Below are 22772 nucleotides of genomic sequence, written 5' to 3'. Positions count from 1 at the left end.
ATTTGAGGGAAGTTCTGTCCTTTCTTGCAGGCCTGGATAAGATTGAATTCCTGCAAAGTCACGAGAACCAAGAAATATATCAAAAGGCCTTTGACCTGATTGAGCATTACTTTGGGACAGAAGAAGAAGACAGCAACATTGCCCCACAAGTAGATATTGGCCAGCAACAGTACATCTTCCAGCAGTGTGAGGCTCCCATGGAAGGTTTCCAGCTCTGAAGTGCTCCTGTCTGCCAGTCTTCATGTAGAGCTCTGAGTGGTCTCATTTACCATAAATGTGTGAGCTAATTTGCTTGCTTTGCACACACACTACCTTAAACACAACTGGAAAAATATTTGGCTCTTAGTTGTAGGATGCCACTTTGGTAAGGGCTTATCTTAAATACTGGGCCCATTGTTCAGAACTGGCGCACTTCTGTAAAGATACCATTTTTCCTGATTTTTCCTATTTTCCTGCATATGCACTGAAATGGTGTAACCCTAGATTTTCAAAACGAGGACAGCATTTCCCTATGGAGCCTTCTTTACTGTCTACAGAGACTTTTGAGAGACTCTTCCTTCCCACGCATTCCTTTAGGTGCCTGCCTCATTCAATGAATTTAAGAGAAATATTTAATGCTCACTCAGAATTCTTCTGTGCGGCAGCCTGGGTTCCTGTTAATTTATATGCATATATGGTTAGAATTATCCTGTTCCCTGCAACCTATGAATACCTTTCTCCAGGCTCTAGGAATATTGTTAATTGTCAGCAAGCCGATTTCAGCACTCCCATTTTGACTGCATAGGACTTGGAGTTGCTCACTTTCTTCCATGCAGACAGGGAATCAGCCCATCCTTCTGTTAAAAAGATAGCACTTTCTTTAAGATGTCCTATGTTGTGCCATCAACAGAGAAAATCTGTCTACCACAGCCTAAGTTAGCACTCTCGCCTAAAGCATACTTTCACGTCCTCACTAGCATGGTGATGAAAAATCCCAACTTGATTCTTTGTACAGCTTCATCAAAGCTGTATTGTATGTGCTTAATATTCTAAACTATTGATGCAAGGACCCTGGATTCCTGATTTGCATCTGCTTTCACAAACTAGTTTCTAAATCAAATCAAAGACAGGTTGGTTATTAGTAGCTTCATTAAAAATACCAGAAACCACCTCCCCTGTATAATAGACTCCAACACACCCAAGTAATAATCTGTTTCACAGTTAAACTATAAGCACTTCAGCCGTTTAACACTCTTAACTTGCACATTTCATTTAGTTTTCAATCCAGCTATCTCCAATGAAAAAGTAGTACTCCAGTGTCTGTAGCAGCTGAGAGGTTCTATTTCCTTGAAGAATACCCTTTGGATAAGACAGAGGTTGGGGATTTCCAGTAAGCTTGGGTTTAAGGCCTTGGAAATGAATGCCAGTTGCTTTGATCTTCTCCTACCTTTTATGTCCTCTGATCTTGATAGGATAATACAATTATTTCAGGGGTGTTGTCCTGTGAATGAATTAAGTGGCATTTTCATTCAATTTAACTTTCTAAACACATGTCCTTCGTTTACAATTCACTAAAGAAAACTAACATCACCCACAATATATCTACTTTGTCAAGCTTTTACAAGGTCTGATCTAATCTATGACCTGTATCCCACCTAGCTCCCATTGATGTCTGTTCTTCAGCAGCCTACACAATCCAAATTACTATATTCAGTACAGCACTCTTATGCTGAAGATGCACCATAGGTTACAAGTGTCAGTTGAATTTCAATATTGTTTGAATTTAGGATTTTAAAAGTAGAGCTAAGGTAACTAGGATGGTACATTTTGCAATAAACTAATTGTCCATTTTGTTGATTGTCCAGATTGTTGGGCCCCAGGTGAGAAGGAATTTATGGGCTCATGCTAATTGTTGTTAGTACATAACAAGTTTGACTCCATGATGATGTGACAATCGTGCTTGCTGTCTACATGATTCCTGATTGGCTAGGATTGCTTTGGGAAGAGATCCCCATTTTTGACACCAGAAGTGCAGATGGGGAAAAGAATGTGTTACACATAGGAAAGCAGACAATATGACGTTTGCAGTTTAAAGGTAAATGAGCAATCTAACAATATATCACATAATCATTTTTCTTTCTTAAAGGATGGTAGGAACACTGATGAAAGAAAAAATTGTTTCATTTCCACAGGGATTTTTTTGTGGCTGGGTTTTTTAAAGGGTAAATTACTGACTACATGCCATTTCTATACAATTTGCTTTAAATCATGTACTTTATTGCATAGTTGTTCTAGAGAGAGGAGCTACTTATTTTGTAAACCAGCTTCAATGAAGTGTGTATGTGATACTGAAATGTATCATATATACCAATACTAAGCGTGTGCATACCTAGCTTGTACATGCACATACACACTCTTCTGGGACAATTGCTAATGTGTATGTATATATGTATATTTACACAAACTTCACACTGGAAGTTTTTCTCTGAAGCTCCTAGAACAATAATGGTGCATTGGTGTTTCTTCTAGTAAATAATGACAGTTATCTCTTTAAAAGGGTGAATTAAATCATATATTCAAATGAATGAAATGGAGTGTGTATGTGTTTATGGAAGAGCTAATTAGATCTTTTTGTTACTATACCATATAGGTAAAATGTAGAAATAGATTGTACAGTCCAGAGTTGTATAATTGAAATATTTTAGATAGCCGAGGCTATAAAATGTGACTAGTTATGTAGCCTGCTGAAGGTAGTTCTTTTGTTTGTTGTTTTTATGTGGCATAGAGAGAGGAGATCAACTCCTGAATAGGTGTCTATACCTACCAGGTGTGCACTGAGTGGATTGAATGGAATCTGAATGAGGACTGTAATTGTTATGTTGTCTTAAAGTGATTCCAAAAAACAAAAAAAAGGAAGCTTGGAAAGATCTGCTGCTTTGAAGTGCTCATAAAACTTTTGTGTAGGTAACAGGAACAGCCAACACTGGATTTAGTATCCTGTCTACATATCCATACTTATAGCCACAAAATCTTTGGTAGTATGCAAGGACTCCTGCTTCTTCAGAGGAGTGGCCTTCACAGCCAAAAGAATGTTGAAATAAAAATATGGCCTTACAAGCTGGACCTTTAAAATTTGCATATTCACTTAAATTACTGGAAAACTGTACCAGATATTTTTTTCCCTAAAAATGGTTCCAAGCTAGGTCAGAAGAGAGAAGGAAAATAAATGTGGAAGGAGGGACTATTCGTTTCCTCCTATGATAGCCTATAGTTTGTCATCACTTTGTGAATTCAGGGCCAGTCTCAAAAATTAAGTCTATCACTCTTCTATTACTCTACCTTGGACTATTATTTCTGACTATTATGGCCACTGACAGCTAGAGAGCAAGATGGAACTAGGCCTGGTTCTGCTAGTATGCTTGGCAAAAACTACAGAATGTAATCAGTATTATTCAAGTGAGGAATTGTTTTTCATATAAATGTTCCCTTTTTGTCTTAAGAAAAATTTGTGATTTTTTTAGGAAAACATCACTGACAAATCCCAAAAAATGTAAGAGCAGGTTAGGACACTTCAGGGGATTTTAATTCAGCTTTTAATGCAGATGAGGTGATCTCTGTCAGTCATAATTTCTGGGGAAATATCAAGTAGAATAAAAAGAGTTTGAATTTCAAGTTGCTGTCCAGTTGCTAGAATGCCATTGCTAGGCATGCATGGACTGACAGAGCTCTGGTTAGCATCATTGCTTTGTAGGGACAGCCCCCTAAGGAAAATGGGCTCTTCTGCCAAGTTGTTGGCAATTAGCAGATAAAATCTCTCTGCAATCAGGAAGAGACAGATCTTGTGTATCCTAGTGAAATGTCATCTTGTCCTCCTGAACTAAATCCTAAGTAAAAACAGTTACTGTCCTGCAGGTTAAGAACTTGGATGTTGCCTTATGAGATGCATTATCTATATACCATTATTAAGCACAATACAGGAAGCAGAGAATTTAAGCATAGGTTGCCAAGAGTATCCAGCTGTGATCTGGTTATTGTAGAGAATCATTAAATTCTTTGTGGCCTTTTTGTGCCCCATAGATATGGATTCTGTGCTGGACAAAGCACACTAGAAGAGATTTTAGTAAAGCCTATATGTTTCCATTAATGGAACTCACAAAGGAATTGCTCCACTCAGTTCTCCTTTGATCACTTATGAAAAGCTGAGATGCATCTTTTTTTTTTTTTCCATTTTATGGTTCCCTTCTTAGTCTTTCCTGCATTTAATTTTATTTTAATTTAATGGTTTGATTTTCAAACTTTTAAGCATCTCTTCTATGTATTGTATTTGGGATCTCATCATTCTGAATTGCATCTTCACTGAAACAGCAAGGTAGGCAACCTGCTATCCGCAGATACTAAGGTACCAGTAGGTAGCCCCATTGTCAGCCATGTTCCCTGACCATCTGACTTCATTTTTAAAGATTCCTTCAACAAAACTAGAAATTGGTATGCTCCAGCCCACATAAGACCCGTAGGCTTTTTTGCAGTGGAAAAAAGCAAGTGGCTACAGCAGAGGGCTTTTTGGGATGTACCCCCAAATTGTCCATTAAAAAAAGATGAACTAACTACAGATGTTATCTTTGCCATCCCATTTTCTCCTCTGTGATTGGTCATACCCATGATGGAAGTCATTTTGTGAGAATGCTTTTAACATATCCCCTCCTCCCCCCCATTTGTCTACTCACAGGAAAATTTGTGAAGCAATCTTACTGGAATGAGCACTTCATAGATGTCCACCTAAAAAGTGACAAATGTCACCTTCCTTCCACTATAACACAAACTATGTATTGCTAAACAATGCTGTAACATGCATGCTGATCCCCAGTTTCCTTAGGAGCAAGGCTGCCCACTGTAAAAGTCATAAAGCTTTGCCGTTCTTGATTCATGAGCAGTCACTTGTTGTAAATCCTTGGAGTCCTGAAGGGTCTATGTTCTGCTACTGTATAACTCTGAAATGTGTTTGTCTTGAATCTCACAGATAGGAATTCACCTCCATTGGTGTCCATTCTCTGTCCCACGCGTAGGCACATCTTGGCATTTGGATGTGATTCCTCATGCTATTCCATAAGACATTCCATGGAATTAGAAACTGTATTGGGTATGGCCAACTTTCTTTTAACATTAAGACAGTTGCTCAAAACACGACTATTTTGAATATCCAGCTTCTCTCATCTCCATTCTTGCCATAGTGCATCTCCCCACCTACCCTTCATTATAAAAAACCCAAAATGTGACCTTTCCAACTGATGCTACCTGCTTTGTTTGCCTTTATTGTCAGCTATACTTTCAGAACTATCAGACAGAGCTGGTTCGGCACCGACATTGTACATGGTATAACTGCAAGGTTGATTAAGATTCAGTGCTGTTACCAGTTAAAAAAAATAACAATACCATCTAATTTAATACTTAGATGAAATTGATACTAAACTTTAGTAGCAGTTCAGAATGGATGTTTATTTTTTTAAAATGCAGCCTTTTTCATCTTTTCAAATGTCCATTTGATAACTAAAATGAGTGCCCACTTGAAATACATAATGTTGGACATGAGCAGTATCAGGAAGCAAGTAAAAGCATGCTGTATAATTTCTTTAGGCTTTCATATTCTGGGTTTCTAGGAAGCTTCTGGATAGCTGCTGTTAGATTATTTTGTTCATTAAATACCGTGTATTTCTTCAAATGTCAGGAAATGATTCTCCATTTCTTAGGTTTATGTCATTTCAGTATTCAGGTTTCTTCTTGAAACTAAATCACATATGACGGTTATTTCACGAAATGGAAAAGATGCCAGAGACTAGAAAGAACTTCTTAGGATACAATCCTTACACTAGGCAGTGACAATTATGAAGACTTGCATAAAAAAAGAGATACAACTTGGGGGTATACTAACAAGGCAAGTGTCTGTTTACTGTTTCTTTAAGGTTTACGGGTAGGATCAGATAAGTGTGAATAACTATGAATTGTTTTACCATTCATGCACATGTTGTTACCCAGTCCAGATGAATTCAGTATCTTGGATAGATCCATTAATTGTTAAAAGTAGGGTGTATTTAACAGGTTACATAGATTTTTAATATATATCCAGCATCCAGGATTTAAAAGAACATTCTGAGGTATAGATTTAGCCTTTCAAAACCAAAAGGTGCTTTTGTTTTAGTCAGAAATGGAGTCTTCCATCAGAAAGGATGAGAGTTTTAGAATTACCATTAAATTATATGTTCTTTTTTTGTGGGGGGGGGAACATGGAAAAAAATGAAAAAGAATGTTTCTCAGGTTGCTCTTCCATTTCGTGGTGAAAAGCAGCTTCCTACACCAACAGATCTAATCTTCATTTTGATTATGGCTTGGCAGAAGCACTTTCAGCAGCCTCTTCTATCTGCTCAACTATTCCGTCTGTATACTGAGTCCGCAGAGCTTTATATTTTTGACCGTCCTGCAGCAGAATGACCATACATGCAAAGTAAGAGACTGTTAATCATGTCATTATTTCTACATGGAAATATTGGCAAATAGATGCTGTAGTAATAATGCTCATTTATCATCTATAATTCTTAAAACACCACTAAGACAGGAGTAGACAGAAGACTGATACGGATATTCAGTTAGATTACTAAATAACATAGAGTTAATCAGCAAACATTTCAGATTTTTACTGAGCAGTAGCAAGAGCAAAAAAATAACTGCTTCCTAAAATAAGCCAGAAGTATATTTTTTTAAGCTACAGGCCTTATTCAGATCACATCAGTCTATGGCTCAAGGAAGTACAACAAATATTTTTATTTATTTATTTATTTATTTGTTCATTCATTCATTCGATTTCTATAGCCACCCTTCTCAGCAAGTGACTCAGAGCGGCTATAGAAATCGAATAAATAAATATTTCCTCTCTCTTGAGTGCCACATTTTTTCCACTTACATTCATTGTTCTAAGGGGGAAAAAAAATCCACAAGCCTGAAATCTGCAACAAAAGAGAGGTAAGAAGAGTGGCCTATGTTTTACTGGGTTGCTCCTACATGCTCAAATATGTTGGGCTAAATGTTTTCATCTAATCTAATAGTCCCCTCACATGGGATTTCTCCTAGATACCCTATAGTAAAAAAAGCAAAATTTTGTTTTGGAGGAATAATGCTGAGCAGACCAATATGACTATAAAGGACTCTGGGCTGATGTAACAATACTGGCAGACAAGACTGGAAATACAGAGTGGAGAATGCAACAAGGCCTAGTTTAAGATCAATACTTGCATCTTCACCCTCTTTATAGATGAGGACATTCTTCTACCCATAGTTCTGTGAATAGAGCAAGTAAGTGGTAAGGCTGGTGATTCTGTACATCTAGCCAATAAAAAGGTTATTAATAACTCATACAACAAAATACCTGACTTTCAACATCCACACACCACCACTTCAAAAAACAACCCACTAGTGTTCAAAACAATATGGCATCTGTTGGGAACCCAGTCTCCCTCTCTGGAATCTATATTACATTTTTTGTAATTCCAAAGTGCACAAGTTCAGAAGAACATGTTGGATCTAAAAGAGAGCAACTAATTAACCAAAAGACAGAAATTATGAAAAATCCAAGCTTTCCTAAGAGAAAGGCTTTCTGTTGTCAATACACCTGATAAAAGGTCCCTGGTCTAGGGTAGGGATAGAGCTCATCCCTACTCTCTCAGCAGAAACCTTTGTGCTTGAACGTTCACTTATGGTTTTAAAATTGATCCACAACTTAATGACCTTTTAATATAGGTCTAATTCCAGATGAATATACAGAAAGTTCCAATATCTTCAGCACTTGGGACAAAGTCACTCTCAATTCTCCCTGGGGAAAGCCTTCCCGTCTCTGGAGAAGAAACAGAATCTTGTTTCATCAGATCAGTCCTGTGTGTTCATGTAGTATGTCTCAAACATAATACCTAGCTATGGAGCAATGACAGCAAATAGTTTCTTGGCAAGAACTCAGTCCTGCCCCTTCCAAGTTAAATTCTTCTATGACAAAAAAGCAATTTCCTCCAAAAGGCACCTTCTGGCATAGTGAATGAACACATAGTGCAGAGTCAGGGTGTCAGACTAGGATTAGGGGAGACTGAAGGTAAAATTAATGGAGTGTGTATTTGATGTATTTATTTATTAGGCTTATATGCGATGTCAACTGCAAACCAATTCTGAGCAGCTTGTGTGCCTAAATATAGTACTAGTGTTAAAACATACATCAAACAGAACTCACATCAACTTGTGATCTCAAATCAATCTCCTCAAAGAATCAATATAGGATTAAAAAAATGTATGTGGCCTGGAGTTCTTTGCAGAAATGATGGGATACAATGACATTAATAAAGGTAATTTTGCAGCCAATCATGAAGTCACTGTTATGATGTATATAAGGAAGAGGAGAGCACCAAAGAGCCTCGGTGGGTATTGTTGATGACAGATGCTTGATTGATTGGCTAGCACAACCTAAGTGTTTCCTACTCCAGGGAAGATGTTTAAACAAAAGGCAGAAAAGAATACAGTCCCATAGGACAGTTGCAGATTGACTGGCAGGGGCTGGGGAAGTCACACTGTTGTGTTATACTTTTGTCAACCATCAGGGAGAGACCTTCTCCACAGTATTTTCAATGAGCTTTGAAATATATTTGAATAATGGATAATCCATTAACAGTTTTGTTCTCGCTTTCAACCCCGTAACAATTTTGTACTGACCCTTTTCCCTACAAAAATTGCAGATACGAAGCCCAGAAGCAGGAAAGCCATTGCAAAGTAGGCAACCTTCACACGAATCTTGCTCCTTGACGCACTCATCATCTTCGCCCTTTAAAAAGCAAACACAGTGTTATCCCATGGAAATAGGGAGCCAGTGAAATGGCTATATTGCATGTAAGATCTTGAAGGCAACTCTTTCATGGTTTTAGTTTACATTTAGTTTTTAATTGTTTAATGGTTTAAAACTTTTATTTTTAATTGTTCTGTTTTTATCGTGCATTGCCCGGAGTCACATTTGTGAGATGGGTGGCCATACAAATTAGAGAGAGAGAGAGATCAGAACCTAGGTGCTTACACAGCATTGCCAATCTTCCAACAGGGAAAAATAATCAAATCTACCTGATGGATTATCTCTTGCAATTTTAAGACTTCTAGTTGTGTCTTCTGGATACTGATATGAGTCTAAAACAATACATTTGAAGAGACTCCACAAATGAATCACCAAAAAGCAATCATACTTGCTATTAACTACAGTAAAATGTTTGCAATTTCCTACACAGTCTTTTAAGAAAAGATGAAATAGCAAATTTGCCTGACTAACAATGGCAGTGAAAAGTCAAAGGTATGTGGGTTTGTACTACAAAAGTTAAGAGAGGGCAGCTTTCTCCAATCTGAATGTGTGCCAGCTGTATGAGCTTCAAATTCCAGAATTCTCAGCAGTCAGAATTCTCATTGCTCATGCTGACTGAGGGAGTCCAAACATCTGGAGGGAGCCCAGTCTGGGAAAAGCTGATAGAGCTTACCTGAATCGTACCTACAATCACGCTTTAGCTCAGCCTCCTAATAGTGACCAACCAGCTTTCTCCAAGAGTATTTCTGCAGATAATCAGGCAAATATGGCCTCTGAACAAGACATTCCATTTAGCTACTGATAGAACTTATTCTCATCAAATTTATATTTTTCGTTGTTTAAAGCCACCATTTAAGCCAGTTGTCTACCAATAGCTACCAATATCATAATTTCAAATTAGTATTCAGCCTTAGGCCTGAAACAGATGCAAATCAATTTGACTGGATATCCCAGAGGCCATATTTTATAAGCATCTGTTACATTTTATACATGTCTCTATCTGAACTAAACAGACAAAACCTTATGGCAGTTCCTCATAAAGAAACTACTTAAGCATGGATGTGGCTCTAGACAATATCAGTAAACTATAGTTTCCAAATCATGGGAAGTAATAATTCTGTTCTATTCTACATTTGTCAGACTACACCTAGAGTTCTGTGTCAAGCTTTGGACAAACAGTACTTCAGGATTCAAACAAATTGGAACAGGTAGAGGGAAGAGTAGTCCTATAAAGAGAGATTGAGGGAAATGGATGTTGCCTTGTAATCTTGAGAAAGAGAGATCACTGAGGATATGATAATACTCTTCTACTTCTTGATGGAGTATTTCATAGACAAAGATCATTATTTACTGTCCAGACTGCAGGTTACAGAAAAATCATCTTAGGGCAGATTATGACCGAATGCTCGGGGAAGTCTCCTGATGATAAATAGACAGGGACTGACTGCCTGTAGAGGTAATGGATTTCCCTTTGCTGGGTGCATTCAAACAGCAATTAGATAGATACTTGTTGGGAGATATCTTCATCTGGAAAGTTGCTCTACTGATATTCTATAATTCTAAAGTCAGTCCTGGATGCAAGTTCTGGAAGCTACAGTCCCAACTCAACTGAAAAGCATCAGAGCAGGAATGGCTGGTGTATACATACTCAATACTCAAAAAATATTTTCATCATTAGAAGTTTAATTTGTTGAACATACCTATATATGCTGCAAATCCTTAACATGTGATCATGTAAGATCATTTCTGCCCAAAGAAAACAATTTTGTCAATTGGCTAACACAAGGTACAGCAATTGGCAATCTCCTTGCTCTTGTTGGTGTTGCGTGTATTCTCATTTTGTTTCTACAAACTTCTTTTGCATCTGTTACCTTAACAGCTTCTGCCTTGGACTAAGCAAATGGATTTAGGTTTAGCTATGCTTAGAGGAGATTTACTGAAGTGAAAGTGGCAGCAGGTTTTTACAATTTCTGAGTAGAAGTCTAAGGATTGTTTCATACATTTCATAAATACATATAAGAGTAAAATTGAATAAGTTAAACACTGTTTATTGTTAAACCATAAAATAAATTTAGCTTTGATTTTAAAAAGAGTACTGAATATATTTCAAATCTAAAGGAAAGGAACATTTGGGCTGTCTCCACATTCTCCAAACATTATTTAGCGGTCCACAATTGCAGAAAGTTTGAGAAACACTCTTCTGCGTGCTTATTGAAAGAGGAAACAGAAACAACTTGCTGTAACTGGGTCAATTTCTGGTCTGGGATGATTTGAACTGAAATTTTGAGGCACCACTGTTTTAAAGCACCGCGTACACCTTTTAATGTTTGTCTCGGGAGACGACCCTGCACTAGGCAGCCAGTTATCAACTGCATTATAGATGGGGTAAATTGGCTCAACCGACAGCAATTCCAATGGTGACTACAAGAAGCTGCACCAGAACTTCCAAGAAAGCAGCACGTGGACCACAGGCTGCCACTCTTGCATTGACAAGAGGCTCCCTGTCAAGATCTGCCTTTTCACCACATGAAAAACATGTATCTTCTCACAACAACTGGTCTCAGCAACAAGCATTTTTAAGGGATAGTGAAAACTGAACTTACGAAACGTGCTTAGGTATATCTTCTTCTTTCTTGAAACGGCCTGACCACAGCAACAGTTTCTTATCCCATTCAGTAACGTTGTGTCTGAATGGAGAGGGGGCATCTGCAGGAGAAACGAGAGAAGAAAATGCATCACCTGAAAACCCAAGGACAAAAGGCAGCGTCAGAATTGTCCTCTAACAGCACAGCCAAGGAGCCCTATGGTAATCGTCTTTTGTACGGATAACATACTTTACAGACACATTTCAACAGCTAAAGAGTTTTCAGTCGACCACAAAGAGAAGCCTCTGTGCCCACAGCAAACTGCTTAGAGTACAGATTGGAAGGGTTCCCTACTGATCATCATCTGGCTGAGCAAGCCTATCCTTTTTGGTATAGGTTTCTGATTCTGAAAGCCTCAAAGAATCCAAAACCCAGCTGGGCTCCTTCCTTCCTCTTCTGGGAATGAGGATGAATTTAAAGTAGAGCTGCTGCACAACTGGCATTCATTCCCATGTTGCAGCAGAGGTAGACACATTTCACTTCTGTGACTCCCAGGTGTCCCTCAATCCACACATGTCCTGCCGTTATTCCTCCCTCCCTTGTTCTCTCCTGACATTAGAGGTCAAAGGGTATTTTCATAGCAGCAGCCCAGGAACAGAATCTGAAGTCAGAATCTCAGAGAGGGAGGTATGAAAATCCAAAGGTCTACAGCTCTGTAAAAATTTGGAACAGCATGAAGCACTTCCAAATGATTGTAACATTTCAATGAAACAATTGCATCAAACTTAAAACAGGTTGCTTTGAGTTCAAATTTAAAATGTTTTGCACATCACCACTGTGCTCCCTGGACATCCTCAGAGATTCAATGATTTCAGGTGGAGAATGACTTGGAATATATTATAATAAAATAATTAGAGGTGAAAGAAACAGTAGACAAGGTTAGCAGTATTTATTTGTCTTTAAGTCTAATCTGTTACCATAAGGTCTTTTAAAAAGTGAATCAGACCATATTGAAGGCAAAAATGCAACACAGTAAAACCCAATTAACCAGTTTTAACTGAAGAGATGTGATGTGATGTGATGTGATATTTGGAGAATTTGTCAGATTCCTGCTTGGCCAAGAAAAGAGGTCCTTTGGGAGATACCATTAGGCCTGGGAGAACAAAACAAGTTCCCCAAATGAATGTCACACAGGCTTCTTAAATACACATAGTTAGGGCCTTTCCAATAATTTTACCCAAAGACAGACAGGCTTTCCTCCCCTCTATTCATCTTTAAAATTAATTTCATAGCTCATGACTCCCAAGCAGATGGCTGATATTTGAACATGGTAGAGAAAGAAGACAAACAATTCTGATTGCTATTAGAGAATGACACTAAATTAAGGAAGAAATAATAGACTCTGGATAAGGCCCTGGTACCAGACAGGGGACAGGCATGGTATCTAAGACTGCCTATGCGAGATACTGCTTGGATGCAGTATGGGCTGTAACCTGAATCGTACTGTCAAACCAGCATGTTGAATATCTGGCAAGTCCTATTACTGGGGTGACTGATACTGATTATACTTTTATATGTTTGCATTTTAATACATAGGGGTTCTGGCTCAACAGTTCAGTAATATATTTATGGAGATTTTATGGAAATATTTTTGAAATACTTGTTGAAATGAATTGTTACTGACTGCTCATATATATTCATAAGTATTTTATATTATTATTCCATCTATCAGAAGCTGGTTTGGACACAATTTATTTTGTAGAAAGTGGGATACTGATCTAATGGGCATATACTGCATAGCATCTGTGATGACAGGCACAATATTGATTCTTCTGCCATATCTGCATCATAAACTGCTATAAACAATATATTTGTATAGATTGTGTATCTGTGGAATCTCATGAATTAGTAATGACAATAAATGACGGCTGCACCAAGTTTCACAAAAGGTAAAAACAGTGCACTCCAAGCATGGTACAGAAAGCTGTCCCTATTACTGAAAACCCCCGCTATCCTACAAATCTATCCTCAGTGTGAAAGAGTGGTTTCATCTGAATCAAAAATATACCTGAAACATAGAAAGGATACCTCACTCTGCTAAGTATGGCACAATTACTGGTTGAAAGGAATAGAAAGCAAGTTATGTTCTCCTTGAAGAGCCTTAGATGGGCAAGCGACTTATTCATGAAACATAACAGCAAAAGGTAGGCATAGAATAGCCAGTTTAGTAGAGTGGTTAGAATGATAAACTTCGTATTTATTGATTATGTGCCATCAAATCATTGTCCACTCTTGGACCACATAGATAAATTTTCTCCATAACAACCTGTCCCTAACCTGATCCTTCAGCTCTTACAACAGTGCATAGCACTGTAACTGAGTCCATCCCCCTTGCTGCTGGTTGTCCTCTTCTTCTCTTTTCTTCCATCTTTTCCAACATTAGAGCCTTTTCCAGAGAGCTGGATCTTCACGTAATGTGTCTGAAGTAGGATAATTTGACCTGGTCGTTTGTGCCTCAAGTAAGAACTCTGGGTTGACTTGTTTTCTTGGCTGTCCATGGTACCCCAGAATCTTCTCCAACACCAAAGTTCAAAAGTGTCAATACTCTTCTTCTGCTTCTTCAAAATCCAACTTTTGCTTCTATACAGTATCACAGGGAATACCATGGTTTTGCATTTAGTTAAGCTGGATACAAAACCCCAGTCAGCAGAAAGCTCATTAGCTAGTCCGAGAACAACACATTCTCTAAACCTAATCTAACCTGCTGTGAAGAGTGTGAAAATACAGGGGAGGGTGATCATGTATATGCTTTTTGGATACAAAACACAATAAAATATTAGATATCAAAATAACAAACCTGCTAACTCCTCTGAAGGTGAAGCCTGTGTAAAATAGCAGTAGCATATCTGCTAATATTACAACTGCTAGTTTGAGAAAAAAGAATGAAGCATAATCAGGCATCTGAAATGGATTTACACTGCAACTACCACCTCTGTGTACTTCCCTAGAAGAAAGTCTTACTGCCAAATAAACATGGAGTTAGGAGAAGCAATTCCGTGAATCCCATTGCACTACATACTTATTATGCAGTAAGGGGGAAAGCTTACGTTCCTCAAACTTTATGAAACCAACATTTTGAAAACTTGAGCCAATCGTATAGTCAGTAATTTTTGCTGCAACCATTAATCACCAAGGTATGACCAAATTCCTTCCTGTAAGTACACATTTGTAATTTTCACAGTAAATTCATTGTCAATCCAGCCAGAAAACACAAATTCTGCAGAGCTTACAATTTAAATCCACTCACTCTGCATGCTTTGTGCAACTGAGAGAATACATCTTTTTTAGCAAGGTGGAATTTAGTGATCAAATATTTCATAAAGAACTAGCATAGACCCACGATATACAAGGAAAAGGGAACGGATATCCCCAAAAGTAGTAATAGGGCTCAAAAGAAAAAATTACAAATAGCTCAGTATCCTTGCTTAGGCCACTAGTATTTCCAACCAGCAAAGATACATTTATGAGTTCAAAACAGCTGGGGAATCAATGCTCAGTGCTGTGATCACAAGCATATGGTTTTTCAGAATAGCAGGCAGATCTCTCAGAAGAAGAATGCAGCAAGCGCTGTTGTATCATCAGCACAGTGGCAGATGAAAAACTCAGCATGTCACTCTAACCATTATATCTGAATACTCAGCCACGTCCACTGTTCTGATTCCTACCAAAAAAGCAGCACACAGTTCCGGTGCAGTTCCATTTGACGCAACAGCAGAACTGGCAAAAGTGCCACTAGAGGCCCAGTAAACAATGCCGTGCTTCCATATACTCACAAACTCTAAAAATACCCTTGAGCTACCTCTACAGAGAAACTTTAATTACTCATTTAATAATCAGTGTCTCGAGTGTTCTCAGTGGCTATCCCCTTTTAAAGCAGAAAGCCTGGTTTCAGGAAGCTTCACATACTAATTGTGGCTTGCTAAATGTGAAGAAAACATGGCTTGCAAAAAATGTTAAGCCCATGGGAGACCCAACCAGCTGCTACCTTCCCTTCACTTCCCCATTCCCAGTTTGAGAGGCCATCAAGATTTTGGGTGACTGTTAGGAAGCAGCCATCTTTTACAGCATTCATGCCTCCTTTGTGAAGGCTAGTTGGCTGTCACTTCCTGTTCGTTTGTTTGTTTAAATGTCCAGCTGGTGTCAAAGACAAAGCATGAAAAGATTTGAGCTTGCTGAGTCACCATCTGCAAAATTAAATGGGCACAGATAGCTTGGTTCGAACAGCTCCTTTTTGTTGGGCCCAACTTTATGGCTAAAGCTGGAAGGGTGTTTTAATCAAGTTTGCATTCTCTTTTGGATTTCCATGATGCAGGTAAAGCTTTTTACTATCTCACTTACCCCTGAAAAGATCAGTCTACTGACTTCAAAGAACACAGTACTGTAGGCCTTTAACTATCTAGTAACTGCACCCATCAGTCATAGTCAAACAAATATCTAGGCTATCATAAGTAACTCTGCATTATAAAGACTAACAATTCTCACTTGAACTGTTACTCTACTGCAGGGTTTCTCAACCAGGTTTCCGTGGCACCCTAGGGTTCCACAAGAGGTCACTAGGGGTTCCCTGGGTCATCACAATTTATTTAAAAAATTATTTCAAATTCAGGCAACTTCACATTAAAGAGGTAAGTTTAAGAACACTGTTAGTGCATATATAGAGGCCTACACATGAAACGAATAAAATTAATTTTGTAACTTCTGGCCTATATTTGAGCCTGAATGTGCAGGGGTTCCCCTTGGCCTGAAAAGTATTTCAAGGGTTCCTTCAGGGTCAAAAGGTTGAGAAAGGCTGCTCTACTGAATTGCCTTAGCAATTTCCATATAAACATAATTTATATTTGAAAACAAATTCAATAACATGGGTCACTGAATCCAGTGAAAATAATCAACACAGAGAACCAACTTGCCACTTATGATTAAGTCCAAAATAACTTCTGAATTGTTATAATCATTATTCCAGAGCAAAATCATTTGAGAGCATCTAGAAATTTATTGTGATCAGAACAGGCATCTATCCTGTATAAAACTACACACCAGTCAATCTGTCATCAATACCTGAGAAGATTCTAGACCAAATCATAAAGTGATCGATCTGTAAACACCTTGAAGCAAGCAGTCATCATCCACATGTCAATACAGATTTGTCAAAAAGTCAAGACTTGTCAGATTAACCTTATCTTGTTTCTTTATAAGAATTTTATTAAGTTTCAAGACAAAGATAAAAGCTCCAAAAAAACAAAAAACTACAAAAAAAGGAAAAAAGACAAAAAAGACAAAAAAAAACTAAAAAGGTGTGAAAACACAAGAGAATTTTTTTTCAAAATTACAGAAAGATGTGACTTCCGACTTTTAACAGCAAGGATATACAAAAATTTTCCATAATCTCTTACTCTATATTAAACCAAAACCACATTATTTCTATAAATCATTCCACTTTGGCACATTATAAAAATCACTAAGTACAGTTACTCCCTCCCCTTATTTTAAAATAACAAATTAAAAAAAATCATATAAACCACCTAAACAACTTCCCTTCAAAAGATAACACTTAATTATTCCCTTCCTACTACTATTCTATACATTTCTGTCTACTATAATAAAAATCAAAAAGCACATACACTGCCTGCCCCTTATCTCGTTTTTTGATTGACTAACTTCCTTAATAAACTTCCTTAATAAATTGAAGAAATGCCGTACATCATGACATTCTGATTATTCAACTAGCTAAGCAATGGTGGAATGGCATGACAATTAAGGGAATATGTAGCTGGCTTCAAAGTCATAACTCAAATGCTCATTGAGGATTCCTCATCAGACTTTGGTCCTGGTGCTGTACCGTACTTAACATTCTTATTAATGAGGTGGCTGAAGAGGTGAAAGGAATGCTTATCAAATTTGCAAATGACACAAAAGTGGATGGAACGGCAGAACAAATAAATTTCAAACAATAACCACTTGAGAAATAACCTCTTAAGAAATAACCACTTGAGAAACCTGAAAATGAAAGAATGAAATATAGACCACTAAATGCAAAGTGATGCACTCAGGAAAGAGGAATCAAACGCACAGATACTGTAGATGATGAAGGATACCTGGCTTGATAACAGAACTTGTGAAGAAACTATTGGAAAAGTGGGATAATTACAAACTGAATATGAGTCAATAGTGGGATGTAGCTGCAAAAAAGCAAATGCAATTTTAGGCTGCATCAACAGAAGTACAGATTGCAAATCACAAGAAGTAGTATCTCTCAATTATTCCACATTGGTCTGACCTCATCTGGACTATTGTTTTCAGTTTTGTGCATCATACTTTAAGAAGGATTCAAACAAAATGGAACACATTCAAAGGACAACAAGGATGATGAGGGACTAGAACCTAAAATTTACAAAGAGAGATGGTAGGAACTGGAAACGTTTTAGTCTCGAGAACCCTCCTTACTTGAACAAAATCAAGCAAGCTTCTTAAGAACTATTCTGGGGACCAACAGGAATACACCTGCAGCAGCAGTAAGAGCTGAAACAGGCACCCATTCCATTTACAGTCTATCAGTAACCAAAGTCTTCAGCTACTGGTGGAGGATTCTCCCAATGGAACACAATAGACTACCAAAAATGTGCCTTGAAGAATAGATGGGCACACCTCAACCCTCCACATGGATCAACCAACTCCTCCAAACTATTGCATTCCTTGGCTTTTCATCACAATACTTACTTTCAGCAGGAGACCAGGCCAAGGCAATATTCAAACAAAGAGTCTTGGATGTTAATGCCCAAACAGACATTGAGTCACTTGCACATAATAGGTCGTTGAAATGGCTGGCCAAGAATAAACTGTCCTTTCAAATAGAAAAGTACCTGACAATGGGTCTGATGCAGTACCATAGGATAGCTCTTACTAGAGCAAGATTTGAACAGCTAGATTCTATGGTCAAATACAGACAATTCCACCAAGTGCCTTACCTTGAGAGGACATGTATTTGTGGAGCACCCGAAGTAGAAGACATTGCACATGTCCTATTTAACTGCCAACTATATGCCCCAGCAAGGGCTCAGTACCTTCAGACACTAATTGACAGAACCACATACTGGGATCGTAACAAAAGACTACGTTACTTCCTCCAGGGCACAAATATGTATGTGGTCAATAGAACTGTTAAGTTTATAGTTAGGGCTGTCCAACTGAGAACACAATTTATAGAACACATTGGGGTGGCATGTAAAGGTGACGAATTCATTTAAACTCACATTGTTTCTGTATTTTATCACTTGTTTTATCACATTCTGCATTTTTATCTTACAATTTTATCCCTATTTTATCCTACTGTATTTTATCGTATTTTATCTCACCATAGTACATTCTAGCTAATTTTACTGTTTTTAGCTGTTTTATGGTATCATATTTTATATTTTATAGTGGCTGATGCCCAACCTTCTGATATGGTCATTTGACTAATCAATAAAGTTATTCTATTCTATTCTAGTCTTGAGAAGAAAAAACTGCATGGGAATGTGTTTCAGATACTTGAAGTGATGTCACAGAGAGAAGGCTACATCTATTCTTTATTGCACTAGAGCACAGGAGACAATGGATTTAAGCTATCAAAAGGAAGATTCTGACTGCTTTCTAACAGAGCAATTCAACAGTGGAATCAATTACCCAGTGATGTAGTGTTCCCCTTCACTGGATGTGTTCAAGCAGGGACGTATTCATCTATCAGGATGTTTAATTTGGATTTACACAATGAGCAAAGGGTTAGACTCTATGGCCTAACTGGCCCCTTCTTATCAGCTATTAATAGAACACTTTCTCCTCCTTGATATTTCCAAATACTTCAGTCAAGGGAATGATACAGTAATTCAACAAGGAAAGTACCTCGTTTCTAAATTAACTACACCCTCTTTCCCAAAAAGAGTGATGTCATTCCCAGAATATCCTTCCCTGCCTTTTTACAAAAGCTATATCCAGGGATGACTATATATCTGGTTCACTCCATTCCACCAAGTTTCAGGTATATTCAATATCTTGGTTTGATATCCCTATCTTCATTTGTCAACTTTTGTCATTACCATACAATATTTAAGATAGTGCCTGTCTCCATGTATTTCTTGAATATGAATTCCTTATGATACAAAACAAAAAAGAAAAGAAAAAGGGAACGACTTCAAGTCAATCTTGACTCCTGGTGACTTCCTGGACAAGTTCCGGCAGTTTTCTTGGCAAGATTTCAGAAGTGGTTTGCCCTTGCCTGCTTCCTCAGCCTGAGGGAGAGGGACTGGCCCAAGGTCACCCAGCTGGCTTCGTGCCTAAAGTGGGACTAGAACTCCCGGTCTCCCAGTTTGTAGCCTGGTACCTTAACCACTACACCAAACTGGCTCTTGTGATATACCTGTCAATTTTCTTCTAAGGACCAAGTTAAACATTTGCTCTGAATGGTTTGGGCATGGGAGTTTGGTACATATATACAACTTCTTAAAATTGGAGTTTTTCCTTCTACGTATAACAGTTTTGAAACTAATGGGAGTGGGGCACACAATGAAGCCATATACTGGCTGTGTTCATCCAAAAACAACCCATCATCCATCTAACCTGCACTGAATAAACCACAGTCACCTGGGTTGACACAACACAAGCTATAAAAACCATGGTTTGCTAACATGGTTGAGTTTATCTATCTATCAAATTTTGCCACCACCCATCTCCCCCCAAAGGAGTTCACATAACATACTAAGAAACACAAGCAAATCACATTTTGGTTTAGCGTAAGGTGTGAACCCACAGATGTGTCAACTTCTCCATTCATACTCCTTAAGCCCATAATATTTTCTCATTTTTTCCCAAGTTAAAAGCATAATCAAAACCAAATTCAGTTATGACACAGATCTTAGTAGAACTAGGATCCACGAATTCCCGGAAATGCAGGATATACATCTCACAAATAAATAAATCAAACCCTCCAACTCTTCGAAAACGCAATTTCGGGCATAAATCTACACCATGTGACCTGCTTCCAACGAAGCATAAACAGGAATCGTCTAGAAATTATGAAGGCTCCGCTTTACCTGAATCTTTGAAATATGGCTCCTTTTCACCGGCCTTCTCAGTCTTGCAACACAGCCTATTAGTTACCGAATACGGTCTTTTAGTGGCGCGTGGAACCGAAAAAACGCGCTTGTCCAGCCTCCTGACAATTTTGCCTGGGGGAAAAAGAAACAGCCTTATTTAAAAAAAAAACAAACCGAGAAACGAACGAAAGAAGTAACCCACCGCTTGACTTCCGATTCCTCTAGCCCGGGAAAGAACTGGAGAGGTGGTTGCTCGGAGAAAGTTCACGAGACTGAGCGGAAAGGAAGGAGCCCGGTTTTTTTGTGGGGGGGGAGACCTGAAAGCTGCCCTGCAGCCAGCAGAAGCACCCACCAACAGCCAGCGGAAGCTCAGACATAGTCGCGATCCGACCCTGCATTTCCGCGGCCCGACTTTCGGTTTCCGGCCCTTCCTCTCTCCTGTTCCAGCTCTCTTCTTCGGGCACAGGCTTGGCGGAACCGCTCGCCTCTTGCCAAGCGGGCAAGGTTGGGTGGCTGAGGCCGACTAGTGGAGCCAGCGCCAATTGCAGATAAAGCGAGAGGGGCGCAGAGAGGGTGGGATTACTCCCTGGGATAATACGGATTTCTGCTGTTCACTTCATTACTTTAGGAACTATTTTTATGTTAACCTTAATATGATTGAAATATGTTCTGTTGCAGGGGTGGAAATAATTTTCATTGTTCTTTCTGGGGGTTTCCTAATGTTAATTCATATTTTCTTTAATATGATGCCAATATATTCTGGTAAAAATATCTAAGTTTTCAGATTCTTTCATTGGAAATGGTAAAATATATGTGGAATAACAGTGGCACACTGGAAGAATGGCCCCTGACACATACCCTCGCTTTTAGTGAGACTAGAATGATGGTCCTAGTCTGGTCTGAAGGCACCAATAACAAATCTGGGATTGCAATGATAGTCCATACAAATAAGTAATCAACCAGAATTACAGCTCTTCTTACAGGCACGGCAGTCCTAGACTGGACAAGGCCCCCTTATAGCCCTTTATATTATCCATAACACAAGAATCTGATGATGGCCTTAAATGCCTGCCTCATCAGTAAACATTTGGTCTCTATGGTCATTTTTTCCTTCATATAGAATCACAGGGCCCATCTTCCCTTGCATCTAAATACAGTACAAACATGCCCTGGCAGCATCTTATTTCTGCCATACCCACAAAGATAATACTGTCATCTTGTCCCCAGCCCATGAGAAAGCCAGGCTTAAGACCTTAGACAGGTAAAGGTAAAGGTAAAGGTTTCCCTTGACGTAAAGTCCAGTCGTGTCCGACTCTAGGGGGCGGTGCTCATCTCCGTTTCTAAGCCTTGGAGCCGGCGTTGTCATAGACACTTCCGGGTCATGTGGCCAGCATGACGACACAGAACGCTGTTACCTTCCCGCCGAAGCGGTACCTATTGATCTACTCACATTTGCATGTTTTCGAACTGCTAGGTGAGCAGGAGCTGGGACTAGCAACGGGAGCTCACCCCGCTGCGCGGTTTCGAACCGCCGACCTTCCGATCGGCAGCTCAGCGGTTTAACCCGCAGAGCCACCGCGTCCCTCTTAGACAACTATTGATAAAAACCTTCCTCATTCAAGCCAACAGGGTCCAACAACAGCCACAAGGTGTGCAGAATCTGACACATTTCACCCGCTTTTACATCAGAAGGGAAGTCAGGTGACCAGGACCAAGCAGCATTTATTGATTGTCTCAGGCTGCTGCGTCCCCTCTCCTCTGGTTCCTCCTGGTCAGCCTCATTTGCTCTCATACTGCTGTTGATTCCTTGATGAACTGGACCCAGTAGCACTAAGCTTGCCAGGAGAGTCCCTAATAAAATTTTCCTTTGGCTAACCTGAGACCTGAGCACAGAGCAAGAGGAAACCACGAAGAAAGTCAAATAGACCATGATTATGCAATGATGATCTGTTGATCTGATGATACTGATACAGATACCAGACACATCAATATTGCCAGGGGCACAAATTAGGATTTAACAGAACAACTCTCATGCCCTATCAAGTCTATTATCCATTCCTGTTAATCCAGGTGAGGACGAATGATACTGCTAGGGGCAGCTACAACTATATCTGAAGAATTTGAAGATATAGAAAGGAACCATAGACTCAGGTGGTGTTTTAATCCATTCTCCTGGGCCATGGAAGAAGATTGGAAAGGGAAAGACTACTGCAG

General features: G+C 38.8%; 2 protein-coding genes across 5 annotated transcripts in view; one reads left to right on the top strand and one right to left on the bottom strand.

The window, feature by feature from the left end:
• Positions 1–6244, top strand: part of KPNA1 (karyopherin subunit alpha 1) — a 60831-nt gene extending 54587 nt beyond the window's left edge. For both annotated transcript variants that reach the window (XM_063294630.1, XM_063294631.1), the window contains exon 14: positions 31–6244. In XM_063294630.1, the coding sequence (XP_063150700.1) occupies positions 31–218 (188 nt within the window). In that variant the 3' untranslated portion in view covers positions 219–6244. The remainder of the gene's footprint in view (positions 1–30) is intronic.
• On the bottom strand, positions 6016–21012 carry FAM162A (family with sequence similarity 162 member A). 3 transcript variants are annotated; one of them, XM_063294634.1, is made up of 6 exons: positions 20911–21012; positions 20556–20690; positions 11452–11587; positions 8719–8827; positions 6932–6974; positions 6016–6448 (listed from the first exon to the last, which is right to left on the bottom strand). In XM_063294634.1, exons 1-5 carry the CDS (start codon positions 20954–20956, stop codon positions 6942–6944), a joined length of 459 nt encoding a protein of 152 aa, XP_063150704.1. In that variant the 5' UTR covers positions 20957–21012; the 3' UTR covers positions 6016–6448; positions 6932–6941. The 3 variants fall into 3 exon arrangements, with proteins under 3 accessions (XP_063150704.1, XP_063150702.1, XP_063150703.1); XM_063294632.1 differs by lacking the exon at positions 6932–6974 and having other exon boundaries at positions 20911–21011; XM_063294633.1 differs by lacking the exon at positions 6932–6974 and having other exon boundaries at positions 11452–11554; positions 20911–21011.
• Between the last annotated feature and the right edge of the window lie 1760 nt (positions 21013–22772).

This window comes from Candoia aspera, chromosome 2, assembly GCF_035149785.1.
Source record: "Candoia aspera isolate rCanAsp1 chromosome 2, rCanAsp1.hap2, whole genome shotgun sequence".
Lineage (NCBI taxonomy): Eukaryota > Metazoa > Chordata > Lepidosauria > Squamata > Boidae > Candoia > Candoia aspera.
This window is presented reverse-complemented; position numbering and strand designations above follow the sequence as displayed.